Here is a 12,267-nt window from a genome sequence, read left to right as displayed (position 1 = left end):
AGCTCAGCAAAAGTTACATAAGCTTATTGTAAGCAAACTCTTGGGAGTTTATTATTATTGTTTTTGTTGTAATTATTAATACATAAATATTCATATATTTAATTATATTCATAAATGCATTCATGTAATATTTTGTAAAACAACACAACATTGTCATAGTAAAGGTACAGTTCCCCGGAAAGACAATTGATGATGATATCAATTTACTGCCCAGCAATAATCTACCCAAAATCTAACTGATTGCTAGGCTTGGGCTACTACTTAGATCTCCAAAGTGCAAGTTGTCAAAAAAATGAGGTTCTATAAGAGATTCTATGAAACAGCAAGCAGTCATGAACACTTGTGTAGTCCACATCGATTGCAAGACCTGACCCAGCCATATAGAGTCCAAACGAGACCAAAACAATACAGATTCAGAGTTAAGCTTCAACCAAAGCCAGTTCAATGTGAAACAAAAATAAACTCTGTAAATATCCTATAAAAATTTTATTTACAACATATAGTACGAAGACATGTAGATCTATCCGCACATATATTTTGCACTGAGCTTAAGGGAAGTATATGCGGATTTCAACAAATTAATGTTATATTATTGTTTGTAGGGAAAGGAAGAAAATAAACCAGTCATTAAAGGAATACCATTTTGTGTTTTTATATCAGAAAAATGTCTATCAGTGGCTAAGAAAGACAATCCATAGGCAAGTTAAAAAACAAAAAACAAAAAAACAAACTGGGGTATGGACAGTCCAACAAAAGCAGTGAATATTCAGACAGACAGTGGAGACTGGACTTGCTGGACCTGATAGAAAATTATGCAGCTATTTGAAAAGCAGCTGAAGGCTAAAAAAAACCACACCTAATGTATTCCATTGACTTTCACAAAAAGCATGTTTTTTGGAGCTGAGACATCACACTGGTTTAATCGCAGGTTACAGTACACCAAAGTGCTTCCAGGCGAAACACATCAATTTCACAAAAGTAACAATTTGGCAACCATCAGAGGAGATTGTGATGAGGCTGACCTCAGTGTTAAATGGCTCCCCTGGCTTTGTGAAATCAGATGGGTGACCTGTAACTCATCCATAGCCCGAGGGCAAAGCGACCTGGCTTCTGTTTGATAACAGGTGATTCCTGACCTCTTTGTGGCCCCCTCTGTGTTTCTCCAGGATCCGCAGGGTGTAGTTGGTCCTCTGACCTTTTGCTGTTGAACTCCACTCGCCCTGTCAGACCATCGTACTCCACCTGGCAGACATACGGAGAAAGTGAGGTGATCAAGCATGACAGGCATGGAGAAAAGGAGAAGATAAGAAAATGAGGTGAGAACACAGAAACAATTCAAAGAAATTGAGAAATTAATAGCTTCAGTATTCTACAGAAAACCAAACATTTTTCTCTGTACTATTCATCAAGATTAGACAGATATGAACAATGAGGAGGAGGAAAGACAAACGCAGAGCAAGACAGAGAAAGATGATCAGTTGTGGATTGACTAGGAGAAACTGATTGATCAAGAAGCTCAGATAGATCAGCAGAGAGAGTCAACAGCTCTCAAATAAAACTCAGATCTGCACCTCATAGCTCATTTTGCCTCTCCAAAGCCCAGGTGCTGGCACAGTTAGCGCAGGATATGACGGATGGCACAGTGTTGAAGATGGAGCACACCATGATGTTGACTAACAAAGACAGATGTCGGGCCAGTGGGGCGGAGACAATGAGGGATGAGACTCGGGCTGCCTTGACAACAGTTGGTCGATGAGAGAAACAAGACAACCAAATATGGGAGATGACAAAGAACAAGAAGAAACAGAAGTTACATGCAACATGAGCTAAGGATGATACAGAATGTCGCTGTACTGTCATTACTTATCAATCAGTCCATTTAAATGAAAAGAAATCGACCACAGTTATGATCAGTGCCCAATCCTTTGAAATCTTTTATCAAGCAAAATGCCAGACATTTGCTTGTTGTTCTCAAATGTGAGGAGTTCAAGTCATTTAAAGTTTAAAGGTTTTTCTGTTTGGCCACAATTTCTTAAAGGTTATTCTTGTAAAGTGTTTTATTTATCTCATGCAACATTCCAAAACACAAGGATTTTTGTTTACATAAAGGAAAGCAGCCAATTCAAATTTTAGAAACTAAAAGTCAACTAAAATCTGGACTTCTGCTTAAAAATGATTCATCAGTTGATCAATAATCAAAATAGGAAGTAGCAGAGTAATAAATACACAGTCCATTATTTCTGTAACTGTCACCTTAGGGTTTGGAAAATAGCACATTCTCAGTATTTTCTGACATTTTTATTGATTATTTTAAAATTAGCCTGCTTCCTAATTTTAAACCAACCAACAACAAAGGTCATTGTTAGTTACAGCCACACTTACATCGATCATAAAATGTGAATGGCATTGATCATCTTACTGTAATACAATATTCTGCTGTGAAGCTTTTGTGTTGCAGAACTCAAGTGGGATTCTTATATTGACAGGTACCACCGCCGTAAACATTGCTGCAGACCATGCAAACCCTCTGATGGCAACAGCTCTCCCCAATACCAATGGCCTCCCCAGAGGGACAACGTGCCCAGACACACAGTAAAACAGCTTGAGGAACACAACGACAGCCCAAGGTGCTGACCCAGCCTCTAAACTCAGCTGGTCGCACATCTGTGTAACGTGTCAGAACAAGCTCAAGCCACAGAGGCCAGTCCAACAAGTCACATGACCCAAAGGATCCATTGCTAATGCTGCAGTGTCCCATGTCCATGACTCAACAGGTCACAGTGTTTTTTGTGGCACAAGGAGGACCGACACAATATTAGGTAGATGGCTTTAGAGTTGTGGTATATATTGCTACAGTATAGAGAATAAGCCACTGTGCTAAATTTAACTGACATCTTCTACCCATATTTCTTTTGATGCGTGTGTATCTATGTTCACGTACAGGTGCTTGCATGTCAGCAGGCGATTATGCAAGACATACTCGGTCTAATGAAGCATTTACCATACGCAGGTAGTTCATGAGACTGGTCCCGTGCTGCCATATCTGAGGTGAGGTACAGCTGAGCGGCTTCACTCCAATTTCCTGACTGCGGTTCAGTTCCCTCACCGCCCCCACCACCACGTGCACCGCATCAAACATCAGCGCCGACGAGAGCTGTGGAAGGTGGAGAGGACACACGAGATATACAGAAGTGGGAGAAAGGCAGAAAGGGTTGGTTGGAAACACGGAGAGGAAAGGCAAAGAGTCGAGGGGAAGATGAGGAGGCGGGTGCAAGGACAGATGATTGAAGGGTTAACAGGGATGGTGAGAGGGAGGCGGGGAAAATGAGAGGAGAGGGAGAATAGAAGTGAGGGATGAGCTAACCAGTGGGGAGGAAACAAGCATGGATCCATCAATACTCATTAAATACAAGCAAAAGACGACCTGAATCCTTTTAACTGCTTCATGAATCAGTGTGAGAAATAAAGCAGCTTAATGTCAAGAGGAATGCAAACAAAGATTCTTTTTGTTTCTGTTTGCTCTAATGGTGGGCATGCAGAGGTAACTGTGGGCCTGACACTGACCGCAGGGCCGGGGTACGTTAAGTCACAGCCCTCTCTCCAAGACAGGTTGAGGCTCCTGATGAACTCCAAATAGAAGGGATGGGTTGTGTTGAACATGGAGAAACCCACAATATTGGATTGTTCATCCACTATGTCATCCAGTCTCAGTAGAGGGAATCCTACAGAGGGGCAGGAGTGGGGAGGGTGTTTGCAGAGACACAGAGAGAAAATTCTAGTGAGTGACAATGTTGACAGTGTATCAAACCTGTGCATCAGAAGAAAAATACTGTGCAAGAAGAGTGCGATAAAGAAAAATGAGAGGCTACACAGATGACAACATCTAATCTCTGATCAGAGAAAAAAAAAGGGCCCAGGCAGCTAGGAAAGAGAAAACCATAATACAGGTTAAAAAAAAGAGGTTGATGGAAATGACTTAAGCAGTTTGTGCATCTAAAGCACAAGAGCAGATCACGTACAGCGGGCAGAGAGAAACAAAAATGATAGGCACGGCATAAAATGACTCAGGAGGAGAACATATCAAGACGGGAGATGCAAACACTGGAAGCGCAGAGAATGTGGCGGGCGGTGAAGAGAAAGGATACATCACATCTGTCATCACCTTCACCTCAGACCTCTTTCTTTTTTTGCCATCCTCCTCTGCATTTCAACATCTATGTACAGTATGCTTATTTCTCAGATCTCTCCGTTTCTCCACTATTCCCATCTTTCATCTCCTCCCCCTTTTTTTCCTCTGTCACCTCTCTCTACCTCCTTCTATCAAATATTCTCTCCACTCCAACTTGCTCATAAAGGGACAGTAGTGAAAGAAGAGTAGGAGAGAGAAACATGTTAAAACAAAGGAACAGAAGACAAAAGGGTGAACGAGGAAGAATTTGTATTCTCTTACCATGGTGGTGAGGATGTACTTGTAAAATGCTGATGTCATCCCCAGCTCTGATGCCTGTAGGGCAAAGAGAAACAGAAGAACATGGAAATAAACAAAAGACAGGTCGTATACAGAATGTGAAAAGAGGGGGGAAAAAAGGGAAAATTTAGAAAGATTATGAAGAGAGGTGGGGGGAAGGAGGGCAGTTACTGAGAGGAAGAGAGCAAAGGAGACAGTTGGGGGACAAAATAGAAGAGAATGTGAAGGAGGAGAGGGAAAGGAAGCATACGTTAATCACAGTTTTACATCATCAGGCTAACACTAGGACATTTTGCTGAGGGCGGACAGCGGCTCCAATGTACCCGGTGAAAACATCCCATACGCATTCAATGTGTGACTCACTGCGCTGGCTATCGGCACTACAGGCCGTACCATGAATCAGAAGCAGCCTTGGAAACATCTGCACCACATCCCAGCAAAAGATGTTCTTTTGTCAAATACTTTTGTAAGAGTGTAAGTGATTGTTGCTGGCAGACATGCATAGATATTGTTTCCTATGTAGCTCTAGAGGGCACAGAAGGTAAAAAAAAGAAAGAAATAGATGTTAATTTTGTTACAACAACAAATGTGTAGCCTGTGGAACTTTGAGAGAGCGGCTTCATTATCTTACAGATGGTAAGCTCCGCATACCCTTTGTGACTGTAACCCGAATTTCCCAACTGGATATATAAAAGAAAAAAACTTGAATCCCCTTGAGTCGTACGGTTCGTACTGTTTACAACACTGACTTCAAATCTTGAACATGTGTGGGCGGCTCTGAAGAATGTTTTGATGTTCAAGAAATGACCTTCTTGAGAATAAGGTAGGAGACAGAAGCATTGGCGTCAATAATGATGGTCGCCACTTTGTCATCACGGATCTCCTTCAGCAGTGGCGTAGGGTCCAGGTTGTCATCCAGCATCCTTACTGACAGCGTCTCCCGAGAGATGAGAAAGCGGCGGACCAGTTCCTCCAATCTCAGCAGGCCTGAGGGAGAGCAAAGGCAGAGACAAGTCGCATATCAGTGTCTATATCGGTAGACATAGCTCATATTTCCAAAATGTAAGCTTTGCAGGGCCCTGAAAAGCTTCATCTATTCTTGAATAGCCAAATATTTGTTCTATTTTGCAAACCATGATAAATGGGTTGTTTAAATCTCAAGGATATTAAACACAGTATGTCTGTATTAATTCTCTCAGCAGGATTTTTTTTTTCCATCTGTCAAAATGCTTGTCAAGATGGTTTTCTTTTCAGTTTTGCATGTTGGTTTGTTAGTCATCGAGATATCTTACAACCTATCATGTATTATAAGTTAAACTGTAGGCCAGGAAACAGGTGATTAGTTTTGTTGTAAATACATTAATTATAGCTGCATATCACAACAATACAAAACATAACACAAAATACTTTAACTTCCAAACTGATTCAGCAGGTACGGCAAACTGTACTGCAAAAATAGAAATATTGCTGTACCTAGACCTTGACTAATCCAAGTAAAATAGAGCTCTGGAGCTCTAAAATGGTTCTCAAATATAACTTAGTTTTTGTTTCTTGCTTGTTTTTCATTGGGAAAACACTTAGCAGTCCAGCTGTGACATTGGCCTTGAGGGCCAGCTTTATTCCCAAAGCAAGATGACCCATTTTAATCCTATCAAACAGTTTCCACAATGATCATGAGAATAAATTCATCACTAAAGTCTTACTCATATAAGCACATCGCCCATCCATCCATTATCTATACACCGCTTAATCCTCTGTAGGGGCTCAGGAGGGCTGGAGTCTATCCCAGCTGACTGAGGGCTAACACAGGGTTCACTCTGGACAGGTTGCCAGCCTATTGCACGGCTACATAGAGAGACAAACAATCACACTCACATTCAAATCTACGATTTACAATGACCCATTAACCCCAGAATGTTTTTCGACTGTGGGAAGAAGTTGGATCACTCGGTGAAATCCCATGCAGCGCAGGGAGAAAACTGCTTGACTTGAGACTTGAACTCAGGACCTGGTAGCTGTCAGGCGACAGTGCAAACTGCTGTCCATCAGATTACCATGACATGTACACACGTGGACAAAATTGTTGGTACCCCTCAGTTAAAGAAGGAAAAACCCACAATTCTCACTGAAATCACTTGAAACTCACAAAAGTAACAATAAATAAAAATTTATTGAAAATTAAATAATCAAAAACAGCCATTACTTTTGAATTGTTGATTAACATAATTATTTAAAAAAACAAACTAATGAAACAGGCCTGGACAAAAATGATGGTACCTCTATAAAAGATTGAAAACTATTTGACCAGAGTGACATGATTAACTCAGGTGTGTCATTTAATTGACATCACAGGTGTTTCCAAACTCATAATCAGTCAGTCTGCCTATTTAAAGGGAGACAAGTAGTCACCCTGCTGTTTGGTGAAAAGGTGTGTACCACACTGAACATGGACAACAGAAAGCGAAGGAGAGAATTGTCCCAGGACATCCGAAAAAAAATTATAGACAAACATCTTAAAGGTAAAGGCTATAAGACCATCTCTAAACAGCTTGAAGTTCCTGTGACAACAGTGGCTCATATTATTCAGAAGTTCAAGACCCACGGGACAGTAGCCAACCTCCCTGGACGTGGCCGCAAGAGGAAAATTGATGACAAATTGAAGAGACGGATCGTTGGAATTGTATCCAAAGAGCCCAGAGCAACCTCCAAAGAAATTAAAGGTGAACTCCAAGGCCAAGGTACATCAGTGTCAGATCGCACCATTTGTCGTTGTTTGAGCCAAAGTGGACTTCATGGGAGACGACCAAGGAGGACACCACTGCTGAAAAAAACTCATAAAAAAGCCAGACTGGAATTTGCAAAAATGCATGTTGACAAGCCACAAAGCTTCTGGGAGAATGTCCTTTGGACAGATGAGACCAAACTGGAGCTTTTTGGTAAGGCACATCAACTCTATGTTCATAGACTCAAAAACCAAGCATACGAAGAAAAGAACACTGTCCCTACGGTGAAACATGGAGGAGGCTCAGTAATGTTTTGGGGCTGCTTTGCTGCATCTGGCACAGGGTGTCTTGAAAGTGTGCAAGGTACGATGAAATCTGAAGACTATCAAGGCATTCTGGAGAGAAATGTGCTGCCTGGTGTCAGAAAGCTTGGTCTCAGTCGCAGGTCATGGGTCTTCCAACAGGACAACGATCCAAAACACACAGCCAAAAACACCCAAGAATGGCTGAGAGAAAAGCGTTGGACTATTCTAAAGTGGCCTTCTATGAGCCCAGATCTGAATCCCATTGAACATATGTGGAAGGAGCTGAAACATGCCATTTGGAGAAGACACCCATCAAACCTGAGACAACTGGAGCGGTTTGCTCATGAGGAGTGGGCCAAAATACCTGTTGACAGCTGCAGAACGCTCATTGACAAATACAGAAATCGTTTAATTGCAGCGATTGCCTCAAAAGGTTGTGCAACAAAATATTAAGTTATGGGTACCATCATTTTTGTCCAGCCCTATTTCATTAGTTTGTTTTTTAAAATAATTATGTTAATCAACAATTCAAAAGTGATGGCTGATTTTGATTATTTAATTTTCAATAAATTTTTATTTATTGTTACTTTTGTGAGTTTCAAGTGATTTCAGTGAGAATTGTGGGTTTTTCCTTCTTTAACTGAGGGGTACCAACAATTTTGTCCACGTGTGTATGTCAAGACATAAAGGCTCCCCCCCAAGAAAAATCCTACTATCCCAACAGAACAATTAATGTGTGTACTTGTGTTTTGTAATGGTTATATTATGTTGATGTTATTGTAATGACCTAATACGGTGATTTCCCCCCCAAAAAAATACAAGACTGAGTGAGGCCGGAAATTTGCAATTTAAAAAAAAAAAACAATTTTCAAACTCCAAACTGTTCTATTTGAATTATTATTATTATTATTATTATTACTATGTTGGAAACTACTTGATAAATGAATTTAGAAATATCGGTATCTTATGCTATGAAATGCTTTGGCAAGTTGAGACAGCCGAGCAGAAATGTGTGGCATTGTGCTGTGTGATAAAACTGCACCTTTCAGAGTGGCCTTTTATTGTGGGCAGTCTAAGGCACACCTGTGCACTAATCTTGGTGTCTAATCAGCATCTTGATATGGCACACCTGTGAGGTGGGATGGATTATCTCAGCAAAGGAGAAGTGCTCACCATCACAGATTTAGACAGATTTGTGAACAATATTTGAGAGAAATGGTGATATTGTGTATGTGGAAAAAGTTTTAGATCTTTGAGTTCATCTCATAAAAATGGGAGCAAAAACGAAAGTGTTGCATTTATATTTTTGTTGAGTGCAAATATTCCAAACTGATGTAGCACCTTTGTTTTAACCTGAACTTGGGTCTACAAAGCACTTTAAATTGTGTTTCTTAATAACTCATTCACACAGCAATGGTGGCAGAACTAAAATACAAGGTGCCTCTCCTTCCATTGGAAGCATTTTGGGGTTCAGTGTCTTTGCCCAAGGACACTTTTGCACACGAAGGGCTGGGAATGGACTGAACAGGTTTTAGATATTCTATAAAGTCATGACTACTGCTAACCAATTTAAACAAAGAAGAAGAAGAAAACCCGCAATCCAAAAGGAAGACACATGCAACATAATTTCATTGACGTTAATAGTACAATATGTTGTATTTATTTAAGTTGTGCAGCCAAGACAGAGGCATGTGCTCTTTTAATGTTTTGTAATTCACTTTGTCTCTGCTGTCTCATTCTTCACTTATTGCTTTTCATTTCTTTGAGTAATGCAACATCTGCACCTCGAGTAAAATAGTTTGTCCTCAAAATCCTGGAAACCTTCAAGTCAAACAACAAAACTGGAGATGCAACAATTCTCCATACCTATGGGCAAAAATAGGGACAGAAGGAGCATCAGACGGACTGAATTATGATACTTGAGACAAGTCGCCCACTTCAAACGAATTCCTCTTGAAAATGAGTATAACCAATGGCAGTCAAGACTCACTTGACATCATGTGTGGAATAAGCCTTGACTAGAAAGTCTAGTCTGCTGCTTCCTAATTGTAATTCCATAGTAAAGCACCCCTAGCTATGTAAATAAGTGGTGGGGCAGGCATCTGGAGGACGGAGGGGAAAGGGAGAGAGGAGGGAAGAGGTAGCACACAGAGCCCTTCAGCAAGAGAAAGCCTCTGTAAGCAGTGGGGTAATCACTGAACCAGGCCAAAACTTTAATTAGTTTGAGGAAAGAGGGGGGAAAAAAAAAATCAATGCACCTTGCAGCTTCCTCTCCTCTCTACACTCACTCTTCCTCTTTCACATTTTCCCTCTCTTCCCACATAAGCTCTAACCTCTCTATCTCTCTTGTGTTAACCTTGTGTTCTAGTTACCTCTCTCTGTCTTTATCCATCTCGCACTTATGCTCCCACCGTCTCCTCCTCCTTCTGCTCAGCTGTTCCCTCTCGCTGTCCTTTACCTCATCTATCTCATGGAAACTGCATAATGGAATTAGGCTCAGATAGCAAGATCTGATCCCGGCATAGCAAGAGAAGGACACACTGGATTTTTTTTGCTCATTTGCAGAATGTATTAGTTAACGAAGGATAAATGCATTAATGCCATTAACATGTTGTCAAAAAAGACTACTTCATAAACACATAGCTTCATCAAAATGCATGTACTGCATGTACTGCAGGTGCCAATGAAATGTGTGACTTCACACGTTACTCACTGCACTTACAAAAAGACAGAATGTCTACTTCACTTGAATGCGCTGCTCTACACTGGGGTAAACAAGATGAATAAAACAAGTGGGCTGGCAGTAAACATTGTCTGGTGTTGAACCTCCACTGCACAAAAGAGCCAAATGCACACACACACATCGAGAACCCCAAACTCTACTCTTTAATGTGCAGACTCACAGCACACTCAGGGTATAGAATACGCACACTATTGAACTCAAAGACACGCACACGCACGAGCAATGTAAACCAAGCACCCAGAAAAAAAAACAAAAAAACATCAAACACACACGTACTCTGCCACACACACCCACACAGTTGTTCAGAGTGTGGAACAAGCCTGTTGAGTGGCAGTTAGCACCTATTCGGCAGCCATGGCAACCAGCTCCACGGCGAAAGATAGCGCAGCCAAGTGGGTCAGAGTCTGTGAGTGTGATAACCTTGTAAAGATCACCTTCAAGCCAAATATATTACACACAAATGCACCCCTCAGTTTCAACACCAGTGAAAGCGGCATCTTTTAGCCCAGACGGTGACCATCAGCCGATCTGTTGCCTCTAATTCTTATGAGGGAAAAAGCCTGGTGAAAGACAAGGCTCTTATCTAGCCATTCAACTGATGATCAAAACTGAAAGAGATGTCTGATGCCATTTCAAAGCTCTTTTAGTTCAGTGAAATGACAAGTCCACAAGGAATTTAGCTTACTTTCAGGAAACCGCGGGAAGGCTGGCTAACTGCTGGGGAGCTAATGAAAGCATCTCCATGATTGAATCCAATATTCATAATGTCACAGTTTTTTGTTTGTCAAAATTCACCCTTTTCACAAAGCCACAAGAAGCGCTCAGACTTCAGTCGTCTCACTAATTCTTTATTCAAGCGCCCTTTCGTTCTCAGACAGTTCTACTTAACTGGTGTGAGCAGTCGACAGCTGTACAACACGACATCCCAGCTCAGTTTCACTCCGAAATGGACAAAAAGCCAGACAATTATTCAGTGGAAAAATCAGGATTTTGTCACCTCTTATAGTGCAGACCATGTTCTGTCACGTATTCGCAAAGTTGTCTTTGAACACTACAGCCACCATCCAACCAAGGGTTTTAATTCCCAGCAACTCTCGATGGGGGAGTGCATAATAAATCAATAACGGACTCTTTCAAAATGAAAATAAAGAGGGCGAGTGACTAAGCCCCGAATCCCCTGTGATGGTAAAGCTCTCAGAGTGCCTGGCAAGTTAAATCAAATGTCCCTTAAGTTCTTCCAATACTAGAAAGCATTTCAAACATGAATATTTATTAAAATGGTTTGGCCTAACAACCCTCTGAGGTGGATGAGAGACAGGGTGGAAGAACATGAGTAATAAACAGGAAGGCTGCAGCATGAGCCATGTTTTGAACTCTGACAACAGACAGAACTTTATGACCAGACTGTCAAAATGAATGTCCAACAGCGCCAAACAGTTACATCCGCCCAAACAGTGTGAATGAGCCAACACTCCCACAGAGGCATTTGCACACACAATTGCACACATACACTGGGTAAACAAGCTTGCAAGAACGCAACTGATGCATTTACACCCACCCAAGTACAAATACAGCCTTGCAGTCACACAGAATGCACTGTTTAACTATACAACAGGCAGCATGTGTACTCACATTCAGCCTTGGCACAGACCAGACTGGCTGAGGGGTAGCTGAACGAGCGTAAGATGGCTCCTATGGCCAGACTCAGGTCCTCGTTGCTAGGGTACAGAGTCACAGAGGCAAAGCGCAGGTACGGCAAGCGTGGAGTCTCCTCCGGACCAATTTTTACATGAGGGATCTGCGAAAAAAAGAGAACAGGGAGAGGAGAAGTGAGGAGAGAAGAAGGCGAGGCAAGAAAAAGCATAAGCGCCATCACCAACCAACACAAACAACCTATTAGACTGAAAAAAAGGAGATAAGAAAGGTGGTGGGGTTCACAAAACAGACACACAAGAATCAAAGGCTTTGGTAAGAAAAACCGTCGAAAGAAATTGACGATGGTTGATTATATGAGAAGAATTAAAGATG

The 12,267-nt window shown here is 41.4% G+C and overlaps 1 protein-coding gene across 1 annotated transcript in view; it reads right to left on the bottom strand.

Moving 5' to 3' along the window:
• Positions 1–12,267, bottom strand: part of grik5 (glutamate receptor, ionotropic, kainate 5) — a 99,403-nt gene that overhangs the window by 19,025 nt on the left and 68,111 nt on the right. The window contains 7 exon segments of the mRNA XM_051956388.1: positions 1,137–1,199; positions 1,201–1,242; positions 3,002–3,154; positions 3,565–3,722; positions 4,312–4,504; positions 5,277–5,455; positions 11,872–12,037. Of these exon segments, the coding sequence (XP_051812348.1) occupies positions 1,137–1,199; positions 1,201–1,242; positions 3,002–3,154; positions 3,565–3,722; positions 4,312–4,504; positions 5,277–5,455; positions 11,872–12,037 (954 nt within the window).

Source organism: Acanthochromis polyacanthus, chromosome 12, assembly GCF_021347895.1.
Source record: "Acanthochromis polyacanthus isolate Apoly-LR-REF ecotype Palm Island chromosome 12, KAUST_Apoly_ChrSc, whole genome shotgun sequence".
Classification (NCBI taxonomy): domain Eukaryota; kingdom Metazoa; phylum Chordata; class Actinopteri; family Pomacentridae; genus Acanthochromis; species Acanthochromis polyacanthus.
Note: the sequence above shows the minus strand (reverse complement) of the source record. Positions and strands in the feature narration are given on the sequence as shown.